Source organism: Nicotiana tabacum, chromosome 4 (genome assembly GCF_000715075.1).
Source record: "Nicotiana tabacum cultivar K326 chromosome 4, ASM71507v2, whole genome shotgun sequence".
NCBI lineage: Eukaryota > Viridiplantae > Streptophyta > Magnoliopsida > Solanales > Solanaceae > Nicotiana > Nicotiana tabacum.
The window spans coordinates 41596092-41620081 of NC_134083.1; the positions used below are offsets into that span (position 1 = coordinate 41596092).

Sequence of the window (23990 nt, forward strand, 5' to 3'; positions counted from 1 at the left end):
TTCAACAAAATATTTCCTTAAAACAATTTCAAATTGCAAGTATATAGTGTTGATTCCAGCCAAAACTTGTTACTATTTCTTGTTACTATTATTTAAATATATAGGCTTCGTTAGCAAATCTCTCTCTATATATAGCTTATCATGTAGATGGCTATATATATTGACCTTGCTGATAAAGAGGGCTAACGACGTTATTTAAAGCTGATATTTAATAATTTAAGCTGATAACGACGTTATCCAATTCAAGGTGTGATAAGGTTATTAAATCATGTAGATGATTTCTACCAGAGCAGGAAAACTAATAAAGATATTTCAGCAGCAAAGGAACTAAAGAGCAAGTATCAGAAAGGATTGTGTGCTGCTGCTTTCTAAGAGTTAATCAATACGTCCATGATAGGCATTGGCGGACCCAAGTGGTGGCTAGCGGGTTCAACTGAACCCGTTTTATAAAAAAATAATACTGTGTATATATATAAATTAGAATTAAAGCTGTATAAATTTTGCATAAATATTTTATTTGAACCCATTTGATAATTATTATTTTACCACTAAATTTATATACTTCTAAGATTGAACCCGCTTGCATAAAATATTGGGTCCGCCGCTGAATTGATAGGGGCGTCTGATTATAGGCGGCCAATTTACACTTGGATGGACGGCATTCACAGCAAGTTGGGATTGAGAAATTCCAACTACTGCCACTTGGATCCATTTCTCCAATGTAGTGAGCATAACTGTATATAGACCATAACTTTAGCAAGCTATAAAGACACTACATCACTTAGTAAACTCTCCACTCATGTACGCTTTTAATAATAAAAAGTACATTAATTATGTATAAATATTTTATTGCGAATTCAACAATTAAAGGGAATAATGAGCTTGAAAGCAAATACTTTAAATTCTGACTCGACGCGCCTCTATCTCCCCTGCTATCTATATCACAATTAACAGACCTAAATAGACTGGTGAATGATTGATGGAATGAAATATCTGATGAAAGGGCTGCTAGTAACCAATTTGAACGGTAAGTGGATAGAATGAAAGAAGAAAGGAATGATCAATCCAAGGTTCATTATAATTTATAAAATATCTGAAAAGTTTGCTCTTTAGAGAAGTGTCGTATAAGGAGCTGGAGGCTACGACATGTATTGAATTTGCTACGTGGCTGCTTGTTTATGCAAGGTTCTTTATCGTATGACCCCACGCTCGTGCATTTTCTGTGCATATATGTGCTCCAAACAAGCCATGGCTTCGCTTACCTGTAAATACTAGCTATGCTCCCCATTTTGTCTTCTTGTCCTCTTCTTCCTCTATAACAACAATTCCCCAATATAATTGAGTAAACATTAAACAAAGCGAACATGCAATGTCAACATATATGGTACGACAATTGACTACTACTTTTGTTCTATTGTTTTGCAGTCAAGTTACAAACTCCAACATCATACAATATTTTCATGATCAAAATTTGGATCGACTGATATTTTTGCAAGTGTTAATGAACCAACGAAAGTGGATATGCTAAAGGTAGTGGTAGACGTACCAATTCAGTGTCATGTATCATTGCACCGGATCACAAGGACAATTTGGTCAATTGTAGACACAAAGAAGATATTCTCTTCTCCAATAATAGCGGAAAACTTAGAACCGCCGGTGCTTGAGTCTTGATAGAAATTTGAGGAAAATAAATATATATGATTAATTAATAAAATAATCTATGAGGGAATGAATGTGCCACATGTAAGGGTATCAAGAATTGGGAGGCAGATATTTGCTTTAAGTGCCAATTACCCTATCAAATCTAATCAAACGACACCAACTTTATAGCCGGAGAAAAATCTACTCATAATTGTCTTTTTCACCTCCGTGGTAAATTCAGGTCAGACTTGATTAAGTCAATCAGGTTTCTAAGGTTTAACGAGACAATTACTGTTGATAATATCGAATTGGATTGGTAATATCCATTTTTCTACCCTACGCTTTACAGAGATATGGACAAACCACCACGTCAATGACACACAAGGTCGAGACTTGGCAAATGGCAATAAAACATTAAACGGCCTTTAGAAGCTTTCAGAGGCCAAAAATATCTCTATTTCTATTTACTCCGGCGCTTACGTGGTCATCATAATCTTCTATTAACAGTACAATTTTGACACTTTTCTTAATTAGTAAATTAAGAAGTAATTACCATGTTGACAACCAATTGACACGTTACAAAAGCCCGCACGCTTGTTTTGTATATTCAATTTAGCATCAAATATGCGTTTGAGGTTTCTATTTAAAAATTAAATCCTGCATACAGTGTGGAAATTTGTCAGTATGACCAAAAACAAAATTGTCAGTGGGAAACATGTGGAGAATGCAGAGAAGATTGCCAAATACTTACCCATATTTAAACAAAATACCAACATAATAAATACATAATATATATATATATATATATATATATATATATATATATATATATATATATATATATATATATATATATATATTTAAACACTTCATGGTAAGTTTTTACCGGATAGGGTCAAAGTGTTATTGACGGCTTATTAGGGAAGGATAGGCAAGGAAGAAAAAACATAGGAGGAAAGGGGAGTGCATAAACTTTATTTAAATCAATACACTTAAGGGTCGTTTGGTAGGGTGCATGAGATAGTGCTGAATATAGTGTATTAGTAATGTTGGTATTAGTTATGCTTGCATTAGTTATGTTGACATTAATTTTGCTGACATATTTCTTATCCATTGTTTGATTTGATGTATTAAAGTATTGTATAATTTCTAAAAGAATTGTTTGTTTACAAAAATGCCCTCAAAACCGGTCCATCACTCTATCTTTTTAAAAGAAACATATGTCGGGAAATATTTTTATATGAAAAAGTTTTTAAAAAAATTATTTGATTTGTCTACCTATATTGTAGTATAGAACTAAATATTTATTTATAAAAAAGAAAATATGCTAAGTATTTATTTATTTAGTAGGGATATAATTTTATTTCTCACTATTTGGATTATTTTAAACTTGTATTAATATAATAACATATCCTAATCAAGCATAAATTGTGAAGGACACTTTTGTCTTTAACTAATCTAATGCATGCATTAAAACCAATTGCATCCATAATACTATGATTTTCTATGCATAGTTATGCATAAGATAATACCAAATAAAGTGTATAACTAATGCTTGCATAACTAATGCATATGTTCAAAAAGTGTACCAAACAAGGTATTATTAATACACAAAGCTAATGCATACATTATTTTATCTAATACATCCTACCAAATGACCCCTTAAATTTAACTAACACATCCGTGCCTTGTAAAATTGGTATACTACAATGGATGTATACAGAGACTTTAATTAGCAAAAGGAATATATTGGGGGATCGGGGTTGCACGCCATAACGGATTATATTTTAAGTTTGTATTGTTAGAGCGGGTTGCACGCCGCAATAAAAATTTATTGAAGAATTATATTATTGGAACGGGTTGCACGCCGCAACGAAAATGAGAAAAGAAATAATTGATTGTGACTGCTGAAATGATTTCGATTATTGACATGATATACATGTCTTACCTTTATTCTTGTTATTCTTATTATTATCGCGTACAGGTTAATGTAAGCGACCTGACATAGCCTCGTCACTACTTCGTCGAGGTTAGGCTCGGCACTTATAGAGTACATAGGGTCGGTTGTGCTCATACTATACTCTGCACTTCTTATGCAGATTCCGGAGTTGGTCCCAACGGCATACTGTAGATTTTGCTCGGATTCAGCTATCAGTGGAGACTTAAGGTATAGCTGCACGGCGTTCGTAGCTCTGAAGTCCCCTTCTACTTTATCTTAGCTGTGTGCTTTCTTTCAGACAGCTTTATTTTATTCAGACCCTTGTTTGTATTATTCTAGAAGCTCGTGCACTTGTGACTCCAGTTCTGGGATGGTATTTAGACATCATATTTATTTTGGTTTGTTCACTTTAATTCAGATAGTTTTCTCCAGTTGTTTGGTTTCTTTACTAATTAATTAAAATGAATTATTAAAATGGTTTAAATTATTCTAATATTGGCTTGCCTAGCAAGTAAAATGTTAGGCGCCATCTCGGTCCCGATGGTGGGAATTTCGGGTCATGACAAGTTGGTATCAGAGCATTAGGTTACTTAGGTCTCACGAGTCACGAGCAAGCTTAATAGAGTCTGAAGGATCGGTACGGAGACATCTGTACTTATCTTTCAGAGGCTATAAAGTTTAGGAACAATATCACTTCTTTCGTATTCTGTCGTGCGATTTTATTTTATCATCGATGATTGAACCATTCTATTCTTATTCTCTCGTAGATGATGAGAACACGTAATACATCTACCGACGGACAGGGACTGGAGTCCCCAGTGGCAACTATGACCAGGGGCAGAGGTCGAGGCCGAGGTCGCGCTAGAGGCCGAGGCAGAGGCCGAGGCAGAGGTAGAGCTCAGTCTAGAGATCAAGCAACAACACCTGTTGTAGAACCTCAGGTGGATCTTCAGGAATGATAAAAGTTGTTGCACCGCACATGCAACTGTGCAACATCACTATTAAAGCATGATGTGTACCGGATACTCCCCTGCATCATCTTTAATGACCTCACTTATATATTACCAACATGTGGCAAGGAATTATACACACTTGCAAACCCTAAAACACATTTTACTCTCAAGTGTGCAGCCGCCTTCATTTACTCCAAGGCATTGAAAAACAAAACAGCAATATAACGAAGGACCGGATTCCAACATTGAATACATCGTGTGTCCTTAGTATTTTTGTGTCTTTGTTTATGGTATTCACTTGTAACTCCTACTCAGCTTATTAAGAAGCATCCCGTAGGACACTTTTATAAACCATAAAACTTGTGTTTGTGTTTGACTAGAGTTAGCCAAAGTGGTTAGCTTTGTAATAGAGTTATTACAAAGAGGCTTGCAATATAGTTATTGTAAGCATGTGAGGGATTAAGAGTTTAATTCCTAGGTTACAATAGGTTGTAATCTTAAGTTGCTCGGTTTAGTGAAGTTAAAATCCTACGAGTGTAGATCGTGATTTTTAATCCCGTGAGCTGGGAGTTTTTCACATAAATATTGTTGTGTTATTTACTTACCGGTGTGTGTTTTGTGGGAACTAATAGAGAACAAGTTTCTATATACAGTTTGGTAGACTCTTAGTTTACATCAATTGGTATCAAAGCAGGTTCTTTCTATAAGGCTAACACCTAGAAATGATTTACATGGCTGTTCCACCAAATTTTGAAGAAGGTCAATCAATTTATAGACCACCGAGATTCAATGGACAATACTATGGCTGGTGGAAGACAAGAATGCATGATTTTATCATCACTGAAGATTCAGAGCTTTGGGATGTCATCTGTGATGGACCATTCGTCCCTATGAAGACTATTGCCCAGACAACAGTCACAGTCCGTAAGACAAGGAAGGAGTATAATGATGCCGATCGTAAAGCCATTGAGAAAAACTTTCGAGCAAAGAAGATATTCATCTGTGGTATTGGACCAGACGAGTACAACCGAATCTCTGCTTGTCAATCTGCAAAGGAGATCTGGGAGGCTCTCCAAACTGCACATGAAGGTACCACTCAAGTCAAGCACTCAGAAATCGACATGCTCACTACTGAGTATGAACTCTTCAAGATGAAGGAGGATGAGTTCATTCAGGACATGCATACTCGCTTTACTTCCATCATCAATGAGCTTCATTCTCTAGGAGAGATTATCCCAAGGAACAAACTAGTTAGAAAAATACTCACTGTATTACCTGGTTCCTACGAGAGCAAAGTCAATGCTATCATGGAAAAAAAATATCTGCAAAAGCTGACGATTGATGAACTCATTGGAAATCTGAAGACTTACAAAATGAAGAAGAAGTAAGATCATGAAATAAGAGAACCCAAAAAAGAGAAGAACCTGGTTCTCAAGGCAGACAACAGTGACTCAAGTGGTGATGATGCTGACGTGGCCAATCTTACACGGAGATTTCATAAAATAGTTCGCAGAAATAGAGGCATTCCTAAGAAAGGCAGCTCTACCAGAAACACAAAAGGCTATGATTGTTGTCACAAATGCGGGAAGCCATGACATTTCATCAAAGATTGTCCTCTCCACAAGCAGGACCATTAGAATCACAACACAAATAAGACGGCTAAGAGGAACTTGGTCCCCGACAGGAAATTCAAGAGAAGAGATGCTGCTGATAATGTTCTCAAAAAAGCTCTTGCTGCATGGGGAGATTCCTCTAGTGAATCTGAGGATGATGATGAACAAGGTGACACGTCCATGATGGCCGCTGAAAGCGAAGCAGCAGAATATGACTCCACATTTGCCTTGATGGCAAAATCTGATGAGGATGAAGATGATGATGATGATGACAATGAGGTAAACTTTCTAGATGTTCAAATAAATTTGAAGTCTTATTCTCAAAAGAAGTTGTTATCTTTAACTAATGTCTTAATTGATGCTTATCACAATCTCATTAATGATAAAAATGCTTTAACTGAGGAAATAGGAGAAATAGAACATGAGAGAGATGATTTACTGGTCGTGGTTCTTGATTTGAAAGAAACAATGGAGGAGTTAAAGAAAGAAAAATATGTTCTAACTAAGAGAATTGGAGATATAGAACATGAGAGAGATGACTTGCTGGTAGTAGTCGTGGATCTAAAGGAGTTAGTAGAGGAGTTAAAAAGGGAAAATAATTCTGTAAAAACTTCAATGGAAAATTGTATTAACTCTTCAAAAGGAAAGGAAGTGGCGAGTGAGGCACACCTTAAGCTGTAAAATGAACTCAAAAAGGCAAAATTGAGTCTTTATGCTGAACTTGAAAGAAGTAGACAACTTTAGAAAGATCTAAGCAGAGTTAAAAATGGCCTAGATAAATCTCTAAAGTGGACCTGGTCTTATGACACAATCACTTCCATGTAGAAAAGTAATAGGGGGAACAAGCATGGAATCAGGTTCCAAAAGGAAAAGGCTCCCTACAACCCACATAGAAAGTATGTTATTGTGCCTGATAATTGGCTCTGCACCCATTGTGGTAATACTGATCATTTCAAAGATTCTTGTAGATCAAGGTTTCAGTCCCAAAAGAAAAATAAAATTTTTGTTGAAAAAGTATCTACTGTTAAGGAACCTGGTTCTCTTAAAGAGAATTATGTGATGCCTGCCTGGACAAAAAGAAGTTTAACTTGTCCCTTTCCTAATTATAAGGGATCCAAACTTGTTTGGGTTCCTAAGTTTAATCTCTGATTTTTTTGTGCAGACAGCAGTGAAAGAAAGCAGCCAAAGATGGTACATGGATAGTGGATGCTCTAAACATATGACTGAAAGTACTGATGATTTCCTTTCACTCAAATCCCTGCAGGGTGGGAGTGTGTCCTTTGGAAATGGCAAAAAGGGATACATTCTGGGAATTGGAAAAGTTGGGAAGATACTCACTTATTCTATTGAAAATGCGTATTATGTGAATGCCTTGAAATACAACTTTCTGAGTGTCTCTCAAATCCGCGACAAATGAAACAAAGTGGAGTTCTTATCAAAATCTTGCGCTATCACCAATCTTGTAACTGGTGGCAAAAAGATTTAAAAACATCTATGTTGCAGACTTTGAGTCTCTGAACAGTGGCGATCTTATATGTTTGAGTGTTGTTGGTGTTGATGCTGAACTGTGGCACAGAAGATTGGGACATGCAAGCTTCTCTCTGTTGAACAAGATAATCAAAAAGGACTTGATTCGTGGGCTGCCGAAGTCAAAGTTTAAAGATTACAAGGTATGTGATGCATGTGTGAAAGAGAAGCAAGCCAGGTCCTCATTCAAGCCAAAGAAGGAAGTAAGCACGTCAAGGCCACTGGATCTTCTCTATATACATCTGTGTAGACCTATAAGGATGCCCAGCAGAGGAGGAAAGAAGTATATCTTCGGTATGGTTGATGACTATTCTAGATTCACATGAACCTTGTTCTTCATAATCAAGGATGAAACCTTTCCAGTCTTTGCTGCATTTGTGAAGCAGATTCAAGTGAAAATGAGCCATAATGTTGTGAGCATAAGATCTGATCATGGTACCGAGTTTGACAATGCAAAATTTGATGAATTCTATGCTGAAAATGGTATAAGTCATAATTTTTTGACTCCCAAAACACCCCAAAAAAATCGTGTTGTGGAGAGGAAAATTAGGACTCTTGAAGATATAGTAATTGACAGTGGCATACCAAAGAGCTTTTAGGGTGAGGTAGTGAACACTGCCTGCTATCTGATAAATAGGTGCATGATCAGGTCCCTCCTAAACAAGACCCCATATGAATTGGTAAATGGGAGAAAACCAAAGCTGACTTACCTAAGAGCATTTAGTTGCAAATATTTTGTTCTCAATAATGGTAAGGAAGCTTTGGAAAAATTTAATGCTAAAATTGATGAAGGAATTTTTCGTGGCTATTCTTCACAAAGTAAAGCATACAAGGTCTACAACAAAAGGACTCAATGTGTACAGGAAAGCGTATATGTAATCTTTGATGAATCACACCCCTCAAGTGGGAAGGATTCACATGATAATAATGATCAATATAGAGTTTATTCAAAGGTCCCTGGAGAGATCATTGATATGGAAAATGGGAAGGCAGATCTGATGAGTCAGGTCAAGGAGTCTAGTAAAGAAGATGCAGCAGAACCTCCAACTGATTCGGAGGAACTTGGTCCCTCCATCATAGCAACTAAAGTTGAAAATAGAGTTGTTGATGATGTGCTAGGCACCCCTAATACAGAGCAGAGAAGTGGTACTCACACTTCCATGGATGCCAATGATGGGTCTCACATAGCGGAACCTGGTCCCTCACACACTGAGACTCATGTGTCTAACTGGAAGCACAAAAGTTCACATTCTCTCCACAATGTAATTACTCCTATAGATTCAGGAATTCAGACTAGATCAAAGACAAGAACCATGTTTGCTTTCTCGGCTTTACTGTCTCAAATTGAGCCGAAAAATATCAAGGATGCACTGAAAGATACTGACTGGATTGCATCTATGCAAGAAGAGCTCCATCAATTTGAGAGGAACAGTGCCTGGTTCCTCGGCCATCAGATAGAACAGTTATTGGAACTAGGTGGGTGTTCAGAAACAAGCTTGACGAGTTTGGAAATACAACAAGAAATAAAGCTAGGCTGGTGGTTCAAGGCTATAATCAAGAGGAAGGAATTGATTATGATGAAACTTTTGCTCCTGTTGCAAGAATGGAATCCATCAGAATTCTGATTGCTTTTGCATCTCATATGGCATTCAAATTGTTCCAAATGGATGTTAAGAGTGCATTTATGAATGGATATTTGAAGGAAGAAGTTTTTGTCAAATAACCACCTGGTTTTGAATGCCATGAGCATCCTGAATATGTCTTCAAGCTTGACAATGCCTTATATGGATTAAAGCAGGCCCCTCGTGCATGGTATGAAAGGTTGTCCAGGTTCCTTCTGGAGAATGGTTTCACTAGAGAAAAAATTGACAACACTTTTTTTCTGAAGAAAATAGGGAGGAACCTGCTAATTCTGCAAGTGTATGTTGATGACATCATCTTTGGTGCAACAAATGATTTTTTGTGTGAGGAGTTTGCCAAGCTTATGGGAAGCGAGTTTGAGAAGAGTATGATGGGGGAACTGAATTTTTTCCTAGGACTGCAAGTTAAGCAAACCTCTAAGGGAACGATGATAACTCAACATAAGTACATTAAGGAGATTCTGAAGAGGTTTGATATGGAAAGTTCAAAGAATACTAATACGCCCATTGCTACTACCACTCGTCTAGACATGGACGAACCTGGTTCCTCTGTAAATGAAACCATGTATCCCGATATCATTGGTTCTTTTGTGTACCTAACAGCCAGCAGACCTGTCATTGTGTTTAATGTTGGGTTGTGTGCTAGATTCCAATCAAGTCCTAAGGAATCTCACTTGAAAGCTACTAAAAGAATTCTGAGATATCTCAAAGGAACGCAGGACCTTGTCCTCTATTATCCCCCAAGAGAAAATTTTGACTTAATTGGGTATACTGATGCGGATTATGCTGGTTATCTGGTGAATAGGAAAAGCACATCTGGCATGGCAAATTTTATGGGATCATGCTTGATTTCATGGGGTACAAAGAAATAAAATTTTGTGGCCCTCTCCACTACAGAAGCTGAATATGTAACATCTGGCTCATGTTGTGCTCAACTACTATGGATCAAGCAATAATTAGAAGAATTTGATATTCTCTGACTGTGTGCCACTGCTGTGTGACAACACAAGTGCCCTCAATATGGCAAAGAACCCGGTTCAGCATAAGAGGACAAAACATATTGATGTGCGACACCATTTCCTGAGGGACAATGTTGAAAAGGGTCTTATCTATATGAAGTTCTGCAAAATAGAGGACCAGGTAGCCGATATCTTCACCAAAGCACTGAGCAGAGAGCATTTTGAAAAGAATCAACTGGAGCTGGGATTGATCAAATTAAATTGAGAACCTGGTCCTTTGATGACTGGCTATGGAAGAATGGTAAGGTGAATTGCTAAAAAGTATTTTCTGACAACTTCTAACTCATTTCTATACCGTTACAGGCAAACACGCATGGCAATTACAGGACAATCAAGCAGCTAATGACATTGCAATTTGTTAGAAGGATGATGCTCATATTTGCAAAATTAGTCAGGGAACATGGTTCCCATGACTCAGGTTAGTAGTTCCTCTTACACTCATACGCATTTTAAACTGCTAGTGTGCCACGTCATTAATTGTTTCCACCCTTTCCCATATCTTTTAAACCCAAACGTCACACCCGTTAAAAATCATCTCGTCTACCCATTCCATCACGTCCATTTGTAACCGATCACTCATTTCCCTCTAAATAACCCCAAAAGACAAGTCTCCCTCATAACTGTCTATAACAAAGCCATCAAAATCTCCTTTTCTCTCTGAAAACCCTCTCTTATGTGTCTTCACTCTCAAAATTCACCATGTCTTCACATTATTCTGAGTCTCCAAAGGCCACCTATGAAATCTCTGTTGTGTGTTCGTCCCATGAAGCACAACCTTCAGGATTGGAGCCCCAACTTTCACCTACTAAAACCCCCATTTTTAACCAACCACCATCCACTGTCTTCCCCACTCCATCGAGTTCTGGTTCCCATCGTAGCCGGAAAAATTAAACTCCTAAGAAGTTTGTTGCTTCGATCTCCCCTTCTGCTACAACAGAAAAAATGGAAGTAGAAGGACAGGTGGAAGGAGAAAAAGGTATAGAGGTTTTGAGTCAGCGGGTTGAGGAACAAAGCGTGGACCAAGTGACTGTCACTGGTCTGGGTGGAGATGCATCAGCATCTGGTGTATCTGACATCTCCACTGTTCAAAGTTTTGATCTGAATGTTCTATCTTCATCAGGTAATGCTCCACTTGCTCTTACTGATTTTGCATTATTGGGAAATATGGGAGAGAAAGAAGCTATTGAAAATATGTTGTCTATTGCTGCTGAAGGGATTCCGGTTGGGGATTCTGTATCTGGTTGTGTGAGTGTTGGGTTCAGGGGGAAGAATGAGGGAATGTAAACTTGGTGCCTCAAGGTGACATGGCACCAGTCAGTACTACAAAGGAGCCAACAGAGGGACCTGGTCCCTCTGCCCAAGAAGAGTTCTCTGCTCCTACTTGGGATGAAACTTCATGCTCTACCAAACATCCCTTGGGCAATACTGACCCTCCTCCTTCCCCTCACCTTGATGCAACCCCTTTAGACTTTGTGTATCCTGAAATGAAGTCGGTGTCAGAAGAAGGAGATGGAAGTGAGGAGGACTATGACAATGTGTCTGTATCTCGTTTCATCGCCGCTATGAGTGGTGGGACAGCTTCTCAAAAGTCTGTTCTTAAAAAGACCCACCACTAGGTAGCAGAAAAAGGTTGCCCTTGACAATGCTTTAAAGGAGAATAAGGAGAAAAAGAAGAGAAGAAGACTGGTGAAAAGTAGATTAGTTGATGAGGAGGATGATGGTAGGCTAGAATCTCGTATTTTAGTCATAGTTTGCACTCTAATTACTGTATTTTACATGTGTTTGAGCATAAATGTTAGTGTATTGCACTTATTATGTGTTTTATGCATTGCAGGAAGTGATTTTGAGTTAAAAAGATAATCATGAGCTTAATCGAACAATTTGGAGCTTTGAAGTATGAGTAAAAGTCCAAGAAAGTAAATTGGGATCGCTTTCGGGGGTCGAGGATCGCGTCTGGATATCCAAAAGCGAAGAAATAATGATACGCTGTAAATAATGTATTGCCACGCCGCATGGGGTGGAGCATGAGGCGGCGTGGCGGTGTAATTTTGCTCTTGCCTATCAGAATCCGCTCACTGAACTTCCCCACTAGCGCCCCACATGGGGCGGCGCATGGTGCAGCACGCTGGTACAAAGTTCTTAGAGTATTTTTCCTATTTCGTCTTAGAAAGGGTAGTTTCACCCGGGCCCATTCCTACATGGTATAAATAAACCAAAAGATATTTTTGGAGGGACTTTTGACCTTGGAAGCTTTGGGAGAGCATTGGAGGCTACAAGACACATGATTTCATCATCTTTCTATCAATTCAATGCGAAAGTTTGGATTGAAACATTAGATTGATGTTACACCCCAATGTCGGGAAGCGCGACCGGCGCTCAACCGAGTGAACCCGGCCGAGCAAGCCTATTAGATACTTTCTACCCAACTCACCCATGATAAGAGAAGACATGTTTTTATTAGCTAAACAGTAGAAGGACCATATATATAGACATTACTAAACCATTTCATTTTGCTACTTCCCTGTTAAGTTTCAAATACTTACATTTTGTGATTTAGTGGAACAAAAATCTAAAATACAACATAATCCGTTTGACTTTCCTAGCACCCATATACAACCCACATAGTGTCTATGAAGCCTCTAAAGATACAAAAGAAAGTAAAGATGGTACCGGCAAAAAGGCTCCGGCTATACCTCAAAAAGTGATCACAATATAAGCAAAAGGTACAATACATGACCCCGGAATGAAATGGGGCTCACCGAGTCCGCTGGGAAGAGGATGCAACACTATCTATGATCAACACTATCTGCTATGTAACCACTTTTACCCATTTAAAGATGCAGCGCCGACGGTAAAAGGTCCCACACTAAAGATCATTCGTCCTCGAATGAGGATCAGGGTCTACTATTAGCACCTTATGCAACTTAGTTTTCATACCCAACACCAGCAACCCCAAATTTAACTAACTCCCTAAATTTCCAAAAATTTCGCCAAAGTTTCCTTTGTAACTAGGCTTATCCACCTGTCAGAAAGCCCCGGAATCACATCCTAAAAACATGTACACAATCCAATAATGTAACATAACTCATAATAATACCAACCGTGGCCTCATGTAAACAACATATAATCAAAAGGAACACCTTTACATTAACTAAATAAGTGATACAAAATTCATAGGCGACAAGTTCATAAAAAGAAAGGATTACACAGCTATTCAAACAAGTAAGGATACTTCTTCTTCATTTCTTCCTCGGCCTCCCAAGTGCCCTCTTCCACCTGCTAGTTTCGCCATAACACTTTCACGGAGGCAATTTCTTTATTTCTCAACCTTTGGACTTGTCTATCAAGAATGGCAACTGGGATTTCTTCATATGACAATTCTTCATTAACCTTAATGTTCTTAATCGGCACAATAGAGGACGGATCTCCAACTACCTTCTTCAACATAGACACATGGAATACCGTGTGCACTAGTGACATCCCGGGTGGTAGCTCAAGCTTTTATGCCACCTCACCGATCATCTAGATGATTTTGTACGGTCCGACATACCTCGGACTCAATTTCCCTTTCTTTCCGAACCGCATTATTCCCTTTATGGGGGAAACCTTCAGAAATACCCAGTCATCTTATTTGAACTCTAAGTCTCTGCGACGAACATCCAAATAGGATTTTTGACGACTCTGAGCAGTTCCCAACCGCTCCTTAGTGGTCTTAACTTTTTCCATAGCCTGATGCACGAGGTCTGGCCCTATCAACTCTGCTTCCCCAATCTCGAACCACCCAATAGGAGATCTACATCTCCTACCATACAATGCCTCAAATGGTTCCATCTGAATACTTGCATGAAAGTTTTGTTATAAGCAAACTCTATGAGTGGCAAATGATCATCCCAGCTACCCTTGAAATCAATAACACAAGCATGCAACATGTCCTCAAGCGTCGGAATAGTCCGCTCTGCTTGCCCGTCGGTCTGTGGATGGAAGGTTGTACTAAGATTTACCTGAGTACCCAAACCTTGCTGAAATTTCATCCAACAATTGGCCATGAACTGAGCCCCTCGATCTGAAATGATAGAAACTAGAGTGCCATGTAGCCTGACTATTTTCTTGATATACAACTGAGCATACTATTTCGCTATGTCGGTACATTTAACAGGCAAGAAGTGTGCTGATTTTGTGAGTAGATCCACGATCACCCAAATTGAGTCAAACTTGCACAGAGTGCGCAGTAATCCTACAACAAATTCCATATTAATCATCTCCCACTTCCACATTGGAATTTCTATGTTCTGTGCCAACCCACCAGGCCGTTGATGTTCGGCCTTCACTTGCTGACAATTCAGACACCTTGCCACAAAGTACGCCACATTCCTTTTCATGCCATTCCACCAATAGATTTCCTTGAGGTTGTGATACATCTTTGTAGAACCTGCATGCACGGAATAACTAGAAGTGTGAGCCTCGGTCATGATTCTTTCCCGGAGACCATCTATATTTGGAACACATAGCCGCCCTTAGTACCTTAGTGTACCATCATCCATGCCAAGAGTAAAAGCCATGGTTTTATGTTTTTGAATCCCCTCCTTCAATTACACCAAAAATGGATCGTTGTATTGCTTCTCTTTGACTTCCACAACAAGCGATGATTCAGCCCTATTTTGCACAATTACCCCTCCTTCATTAGAGTCTGATAACATCAACTCCCAAACTAGCCAATCAATGGACTTCCTTGGCCAATGGCCTTTGATATACCTCCAAGTGTGCTAAACTACACATAGATTTACGGCTAAGAGCATCCGACACAACATTGGCTTTTTCCGGGTGATATAGAATACCGATGTCGTAATCCTCGAGTAACTCAAGCCATCATCTCTACCTCAGATTCAGCTCCTTTTTGTTTGAAAATATATTAAAGACTCTTGTGGTCCGTGAATACCTCCATATAGACCCCATACAAATAGTGACGCCAAATTTTCAATGCAAAAACCAATGCCACGAGTTCTAAGTCATGAGTTGGATAATTCTTTTCATGATTTTTGAGTTGCCTAGAAGCATAGGCTATAACCTTTCCGTGTTGCATTAATACACACCCAAGCCCGAACCTTGAAGCATTGCAATATACCAAATACCTTTCTGTACCCTCTGGCAGGGTCAACACCGGTGCCGTAGTCAATCTCGATTTCAACTCCTGGAAGCTCTTTTCACAAGCATCGGACCATTGGAACTTAACCTCTTTCTGAGTCGATTTAGTCAACGGAGAGGCAAGAGTAGAGAACCCCTCTACAAACTTCCTGTAATAACCTGCTAAGCCCAAGAAACTGCGAATCTCGGTTGGCGTTATAGGTCTAGGCCAATTCTTTACTGTTGAAATCTTTTAAGGATCAACCTTAATTCCTTATCTAGAGACAACATGACCCAAGAATGTGACAGATTCGTGCCAAAATTCACATATTGAAAACTTCGCATACAATTGGTGCTGATGAAGAGTCTTCAGAACTGCCCTGAGATGATCGGCATGGTCCTCCCGACCTCATGAATACACAAGAATATCGTCAATGAACACTATCACAAAGGAGTCAAGGAAAGGCTTGAAAACTCGATTCATAAGGTCCATGAAAGCTGCCGAGGCATTTGTTAGCCCAAAAGACATTACCATAAATTCAAAGTGCCCATACCGGTTTCTGAAAGTTGTTTTCGGAATATCCTGCTCCGTAATCTTCAATTGGTGGTACCCGGATCATAAATCAATTTTGGAGAAGTATCTAGCACCCCGTAACTGATCAAACAAATCATCTATTCTTGGTAGTGGGTATTTGTTTTTTATTGTGACTTTGTTGAGCTACTGGTAGTCAATACACATCCTCAGTTATCCATCTTTCTTCCTCACAAAGAGGACCAGTGCGCCCCATGGTGACACACTCGGTCGGATGAAACCCTTTTCTAACAAATCCTTCAGTTGTTCCTTTAGTTCCTTCAATTCTGCTGGTGCCATCCTGTAGGGCGGAATAGATATAGGCTGCGTGCCTGGCATCACATCAATCTCCCCGTCTGGCAGAATCCCAGGGAGCTCATCAGGAAAGACCTCTGGAAATTCATTCACAACTGGCACAGACTCGAGTGAAGGCGCCTCAGCACTGGCATTCGTAACCCAGACCAAATGATAGATACACCCCTTGATAATCATCTTCGTGGCCTTAAGGTAAGAAATAAACCTACCCTTCGGCACCACATTATCCCCCTTCCACTCAGTAACCGGCTCATTTGGAAATTCCAACCTCACGGATCTAGTTTGGCAGTCAAGCTTAGCAAAACACGAATAAAGCCAATCAATCCCCATAATTATATCAAAATCGACCATCCCCTATTCAATGAGATCGATCACAGTGTCCCGACCATGCACCATGACAACACAACCCCTATAAACTCGTGCGGGCATAATAGACTCGCCAACCGGAGTAGATACAAAGAACGGCTCAGGAAGTTGTTCCGGTTCTATCCCAAATTCCATAGCAACATAGGGGTAACATAGGACAGGTGGAACCGGGATCAATAAGAGCATATACATCATGAGTTTGGACAGTCAGTATACCTGTGACAACATCTGGAGAAGCCTCTGCACTCTGGCGACCACTCATAGCATAGAAACATCTGGGTCCTCCTGAACTTTGCGCACCACTCCTAGTTGCACCACGCCCTGCTGGTGCCGGAGGGCCTAAAGCTGGAGGGGGTACTGAAGATGTAGCACCTGCAGAACTGGATGGTTGTGTTGTGCCCTTGTCCGCATTCTGGCGGGACGAATGACACTCCCTCTGAATATGACCCCTCAATCCGCACTCGTAACATATAGGTAAGTCCATGTAGCAGATCCCCGAGTGCATCTTCCCACACCTAGGGCATGGGAGCCTCCCCTGCTGCGGGAATCTCCCTCCTGATCGACCTTGATGGTGAGGTCCCCTACTGCCCTGATTGGGCCTGAAGCGACTCCCCTGCTACTGAATGTGCCCCGCTGGCGGTGCACTGGCTGAAGACTGAGCATAAGACTAGGATGGCCCTGATGATCCTCCCCTGAAAGTTGATCTTCCCCCACCAAATGACTCCCCAAAGTTTCTTGTGGACTGGGCCTTGCTGGTACCCTCTCGCTCCCTTCGGTTCTTCAACTTGCGGTCCTCTGTTACTTGAGCAAATGCTACCATTTTCCCATAGTTCATATCTGAATTTAAGGCAGCTGTAGCGGCCTCATTGATAACCAAGGGGCTAAGGCCCTACACAAACCGGCGCACTCTAGCCGCCATAGAAGGCAACATGTGAATAGCATATTTTGAGAGGCGCGCGAACTCCATGTGATACTCCCACACACTCCTACTCCCTTGCTTAAGATTCTCAAACTCTGCGGCATGGGATGCCCTAGTCTCGACAGGCAAGAAATAGTCTATAAAGGCATCAACAAACTCACTCTATCTCGCTAGAGGGTTCCCCTCCTCCCGAGAGTCCTCCCACAGCTCAAACCAAGAATAGGCCACCCCTTTCAGGCGGTAGGTGGCCAACTCTACTCCATCCGTCTCAGTAGTGCGCATAACCCGGAGAGTCTTATGCATCTCATCAATGAAGTCCTGTGGGTTCTCCTCGAGATTAGCACCCATGAACAATGTAGGATCCAATTGTAAAAACCTGTTCACCCTAGAACTAGTAGAATCCCCTTATGGGCTAGAAGATGTGGGTGCAACATTCGACCTTTGGGCCTGAGAAGCCACTATCTGAGTCATCATCTAAATAGCTCCCCTAAGATCCCCATCAGAAATACCAAAGCCGGAAGCTGGGGCTGGAGATGGAATCGCAATATCAGGTGGAGGAAACGTCACACCCTCAGTAGGTGTAGGAACTGGTGTGGCCTGGTCCGGTATAGTGGAATCAGGTAGTGTAGCAGTCGGGGGATTATCCTCACCCTTCAGGTGTTCACCTGCATCATCAAATAAATGATCAACTGCCACTCCTAAGGCAGCGTTGGCTCCTTGGCCAGTTCTTTCTCTCTTCTTAGGTGCCATATACTGAAAGTTAAAGGAATGCACGAGTTAGAGGAGGAACAGTTGCACATTTAGAGTCATCGCACGATCCAGAATATCAAGGAAGGGTATTGTTCCTAAATGTCCAAGTAGCCTCCAACTTATAGATGTGGTCAACAACACACCGATAAGAAGTACTCTACCAGACACGGCTCCGAGACATCCTAGGACAATTTAAAACCTTAGGCTCTGATACCAAGTTTGTCACGCCCCAACCTCAAGAAGCGCGACCGGCGCTCAAACGAGTGAACCCGACCGAGAAAGCTTGTTAAATACTTTCTACCCAGATCACCCACGATAAGAGAAGGTATGCTTTTAATAGCTAAACAGTAGGAGAACCATATGTATAGGCATTACTAAACCATTTCATTTTGCTACTTCCATGTTAAGTTTCAAATACATATATTTTGTGATTTAGTGGAACAAAAATCCAAAATATAACATAATTCGTTTGACCTTTCTAGCACCTATATACAACCCACATAGTGTCTACGGAGCCTCTAAAGATACAAAAGAAAGTAAAGATGGTGCTGGCAATAAAGCTCCGGCTATACCTCAAAATGTGACCACAATCTAAATAAAAGGTACAATACATGACCCCGGAATGAAATGGGGCTCCCGAAGTCCGCTGGGAAGAAAATGCAGCACTATCTGTGATCAACACTGTCTACTATGTAACCACCTGCATGCATTTAAAGATACAGCGTCGCCGGCAAAATGGATGTTAGTACTGTCGAATAGTACTAGTATGTGTAACTAAACACTATCTCAATAGAATGAACAACAATACAGGGGGAGACAGTCAAGAATGCAACATGAGCTTTAAACAACATTACAACATCAAGTTAAGGATCACATAGATTTTTAAGTCATTTCCCATATTATCAGGTAGAATGGTTTGTAGTGCCAATATGCCACAATCCACAATACCACCGTGTTCTTACATGGATTACGATCTCGGTCCGATCGGTTAAGCCATCTCATTTGATACATCAACCATTTTCACATTTTCATCCACAATACCACCGTGTTCTTACACGGAGTCCGATCTTGGCCCGATCGGCTAGGCCATCTCATTTGAGACATTAACCATATTCACAATTTCATACACAATACCGCCGTGTTCTTACATGGAGTCCGATCTCAGCCCGATCGGCTAGGCCATATCATTTGAGACATCACCCCTTTTCAATTAATCATCTCAATTCATATTTCTTTCCCCTCTTTCTAATATAATGGTACGAGTGGCCCCAATTATAAAGTTATTTTGGGAGCTTGGCCGTATTTCATGATTCAAGTTCTTTTCCACATTCCAACATTATTTCTATCATCAATAACAACAAGTTTTTTCGTTCAACGCTTATGATTTCACATGGGAGCAATTAAAATCCAAGACACATAGAGGCTTTTCACACAATTTGACATAGCAGTCTTTAATCGAATTTGACTTGAAGTCTAGGCATTTTTAGCACATATTCTAAGTTTTGAACATTTTCTTAGATGACGAGATAACACGATGAAAGCATGGGAATACATATTACACATATATTTTCAAAGCAAACACATTCGGGATAGCAATTTCTAGGACGTTCAATTTGGGACTTACGTCGATTTCATGAATACTGTGAGATTCAATTCTAAGAAGAGGGGGTTTAGCCAAAATACCTCAATTGAGCCTTTTAAAACTCTAATATGTTACGGAATATTAGCAACTTCAATCTATTTTAGCAATATAGCAAAATTGAACCCAAAATTAGGAAAACGATCATAATTCTAGCTCACTTGAGTATTTTATCAAACACTATGTGTGTATTAAGGTTTCATGGCCCTTTTTATGAAAGACTCCACCAACCCACACTCCATTCTTTTTTATCTTTAACTCATAACCTCCCCACATACCTTAGGAACACATGCATGCAAGGTAAGCACTCTCATCCCCATGAATTACCTTATTAATGACCAATTCTAGTTACATTTTGAAATTAAGAGTTTGGGCGATAGAATCTTACCTCTTAGGAAGAAGACCTAGGTGCCTCTCTTGATAATCTTCAAGGTTTTAAGTGAGAATTGAAGAGCAATTTGATGAAGATCACTTTCTCCCTCTAGGACCCTCTCTCTCACTCTAAGAATATCAGAATATATGTTCAAAATGGTCAGAGGTAGGTGTTTTAACAGAATAGGGTCGAGTTTAAAAACCCCAAAAATGAAGCTCCGGAACAGGTTCTGCGATCGAATAATAGTTATGCGGTTCGCGAAATGACCGCGAAATTGGGGTGCCAAAATTGGAAATAAATTTACCGGGTCTGCGGTCGTTATGCAGCCCGCAGACCTGTTCTGCAACCGCATAATGCACCGTAGAATGGTTTTACGGTCGCATAGTGTACCGCAGAACCTCCCTCCAAAAAATCCCAAGGAGGGATATGCGACAAGAGTGCGGCCTGCGAAATGGTAATGCGGTCTCATAATGACCGCGAAATTGACATTAAAAATGCCTCAGAAAACTGTCCCACTCTGCGACTAGTCTGCGGTCTGTAGAGTGGTTCTGCGGCCGTAGAATGGCCTCAGAAATGCTTACTTTTGCCCAACATATTCCTTCAACTCCCCAGCGCACTGTTCAATCCAAACTTTGGCATCATGGAATCCGGGTTTTTAGGAAAATTTTTACGGGGCCTCACAATTGATGCTTTCTTACTCTTTAATTATATTTGTGATAACTTCTTCCATGATTATGGAGTAGTTTCCCTTAGGGTTTGACGGATATGGTATTTTGATAAATATTTGTGGATTTTACCTCTAGTTCTTGCTTGAATTCCTTTATGGATCTTTGAATTGTTGCAACTTTATTCACCGATTTATTTAATCGAAAGACGAATATTTTGGTAATTATCTTTACATTATTTTGTTTGGTTTAATTCAGTGATTCTCTTAAGTAATCGAAAGAGCTTGTTGAATTGTTGATTAAATCAAGTTAGGAGAATATTCGAGAGACATTTTCCTAAAGACTAATCCATTAACGCATGCTTGCATATTTTCACAGTGCTTATATTAGTTCACCTCATAGAGTTAAGATTTAATCGAGAGAGGAGTCTTGGCTACACGTTTGAACTAATCATTGAGTGAATTCGTGAGAATTATTAGAACATTAGAGTGAATTAAACTAGAGTTGGATCCCAAATAGCTATCTTGCACCTATCCTTTTATGACCCTTATTTCTCACATTGATAAGAAACCGACTTTGCTAATCTCTAGTTTGTTGCATTCAATCGTCAATTGCTTTACTTTAGTAGTTAATCGTAGTTCATAACCATTCCAAATCAAGTTTTGATCCTCTTGAATAGTAGTTAACCCAGGAATTACTAGAGCATTGTTTAAATTCAATCCCTATAAAGATGATAATCATACTATACTATCTTTGGCTAGCGAGCATCAATTTTATGTTGTGTTTTGCGCTCATCAAATTTTGGCACCATTGCCGGGGAATGGTAATCAATAGTGTTCAAAATAATTTTTTGGTGCTAATTTAGGAATTAATTTTATTTTATTCTTCATGGTTTTCTCTTCCGTGTGCAGGCAACAGGTTAAGTTCGTTGGCATATGACTCGATCTTGTTCAAAAGAAGTTCTACCCTACAAACCAAAGTTGGAAAAACACCTGCGAAAACTGAGAAAAGAGAACGAACTCACTGAGAAATTCTTGGGGAAATCCTCAACCCAAGAGAAAATGGATAAGAACGGTGAGGAGAAATTTGATTTGGCTGTAGAGGAAGCAGCCACACGGGCAGCTACTGAAGTAGCTCTCAGAGCTGATGAAACGATTGACGGGAATGGAGGACGAAGATTCAACCTGAACCGACCTCTGGTTGAAGTTGAATTTGAAAATAACATGCCCAGACCTGGTCGATTACTAGGAGACTACTCCAGGCCAGTCTACAACCAAGGAGTATCTAGTGTGCGACCCCCTCCGATCGCAACCAATAATTTAGAGATCAATCAAAGGCTACTTCAGACCATTCAAAACAATTGTGTCTTCTGTGGCAAACCCAATGAAGATCCAAATACTCATTTGATGGATTTTGATGAGATTATGAATACCTTCCAACACAACAGAGTATCGAAAAATGCTATCTACTTAAGGAGATTTCCTTTTCCACTGAGGGGAAGATGCTAAGCACTGGTTGTGGAGTTTACCAAATGGGTCAATTCAAACTTGGGAAGACATAACAAAGAAGTTCTTTGAAAAAAACATTTCAACTTCAAAAACAGGGAAAATTCGAAGAGAGATCCACAACATCGAGCAGAAAGAGACAGAAACGGTGTTTGGAGCATGGGAAAGATTTAAGGATATTGTGAGAAGATATCAACATCATGGAGTAGACTTGTGGATGAAACTTTATGATTTTGGGGATGGTCTAACACCCTCTGGCAGGAAGACTCTAAATAACGCAGTTGGAGGTCCTCTTATGAAAAACACTCCCGAGGAGATTGTTGCAATTATGAATGAATTATCTGAAGATGCAAATCAATGGCGTGCAGGTGATAACCATAGAAGAAAATCAGTTGGGGTGCACCAGGTAGACTCTAACACATCAGTGCAAGCCTAGCTAGACACCATGGCCAGAGAGATAAGAAATTTAACATTGGCCAAGGTACAGAGTGAGCCACAAGTAGCATGTGACTTTTGGGGAATGGGACATTCTACACATGAGTATCAAGCTTCAGCTGAAGTAGTAAATATTGTGGGGAGCTTTGATAGAGGAAACTACCAAGGTGGCAACAATTTTAACTCTATGGGGCAGAGGCACCCAGGTTTCTCTTGGAGTTCACCAGGTGGTAGTGCAAACGCATGGCATCAAAATAACTTCAAACCCCAGGTACTGGGAGCTCCAGGTCTTCAAAATCAGCAGAGGTAGCAATATCATCCTCCACAGTCTAATCAGTCTAGCATGGAAGATCTGATGAAGACCTTTATTATTAAAACAAATGAGAGGCTTGAAACTCATGGCACAACTATCAGAGAACAGGGCATGGCCATTCGAATCTTGGAAATATAGGTGGGGAAACTAGCTAATCTATTGTCTGAGTGGGTTCTAGGAACTCTCCCTGCTGATACTAAAAGAATTCCAAAGGAGACAATAAATGCAGTGTCTTTAGGGAAGTACTAAGTTTGAAAAATTCTTTGTGTGATTCAGGTGCTTCTATTAATCTTATTCCTTTGTCCATTTTCAGGAAATTAGAGGGAGAAATTGGAGAAATCAAGTTGATACCTATGTCCCTGCGGTTGGCGGATCAGACCACAATCATACCTGAAGGATTAGTGAAAGGTATACTAGTTCAGGTGGACAATTTTGTGTTCCATGTGGACTTCATTGTGGTAAACATGGAGAAGAATAGGGAAATCCCTATGATTTTAGGAAGACCCTTCTTGGCTACTGGCATAGCATTTCTGGACATTCAGGAAAGGCACTCATGCTTAGAGTGGGAGAAGAAAGGGTAATCTTCACGATGAAAGGAACAAAGGGGGCCCTAAAGGATCAACTTGGAGAGTGTAAAACCGACAAGTGTGGGGTGTACCTAAAGAAGACTGATAAGAAGCTCTTAG

At 40.0% G+C, this 23990-nt stretch overlaps 2 protein-coding genes across 2 annotated transcripts; both read left to right on the forward strand.

The window, feature by feature from the left end:
• Window positions 1-5354: 5354 nt before the first annotated feature.
• Window positions 5355-8272, forward strand: LOC107780968 (uncharacterized). Its single transcript, XM_075250771.1, has 6 exons — window positions 5355-5917; window positions 6218-6823; window positions 7115-7202; window positions 7309-7537; window positions 7650-7816; window positions 8021-8272. Exons 1-6 carry the CDS (start codon window positions 5355-5357, stop codon window positions 8270-8272), a joined length of 1905 nt encoding a protein of 634 aa, XP_075106872.1.
• Window positions 8273-8314: 42 nt separating this feature from the next.
• Window positions 8315-9298, forward strand: LOC142179884 (uncharacterized). The gene has a single exon (XM_075250772.1). The coding sequence runs from the start codon at window positions 8315-8317 to the stop codon at window positions 9296-9298; it is 984 nt and encodes a 327-aa protein (XP_075106873.1).
• The last annotated feature ends 14692 nt before the right edge of the window (window positions 9299-23990 follow it).

Coding starts and splice junctions, on each gene's coding strand:
- LOC107780968 (XM_075250771.1), top strand. CDS start 5,355: ATGCATGATTTTATCATCACTGAAGATTCAGAGCTTTGGGATGTCATC. Junction 5,918..6,217: donor ACTTACAAAATGAAGAAGAA/GTAAGATCATGA, acceptor GGTCCCCGACAG/GAAATTCAAGAGAAGAGATG. Junction 7,817..8,020: donor CAAAGTTTAAAGATTACAAG/GTATGTGATGCA, acceptor TTCATAATCAAG/GATGAAACCTTTCCAGTCTT.
- LOC142179884 (XM_075250772.1), top strand. CDS start 8,315: ATGATCAGGTCCCTCCTAAACAAGACCCCATATGAATTGGTAAATGGG.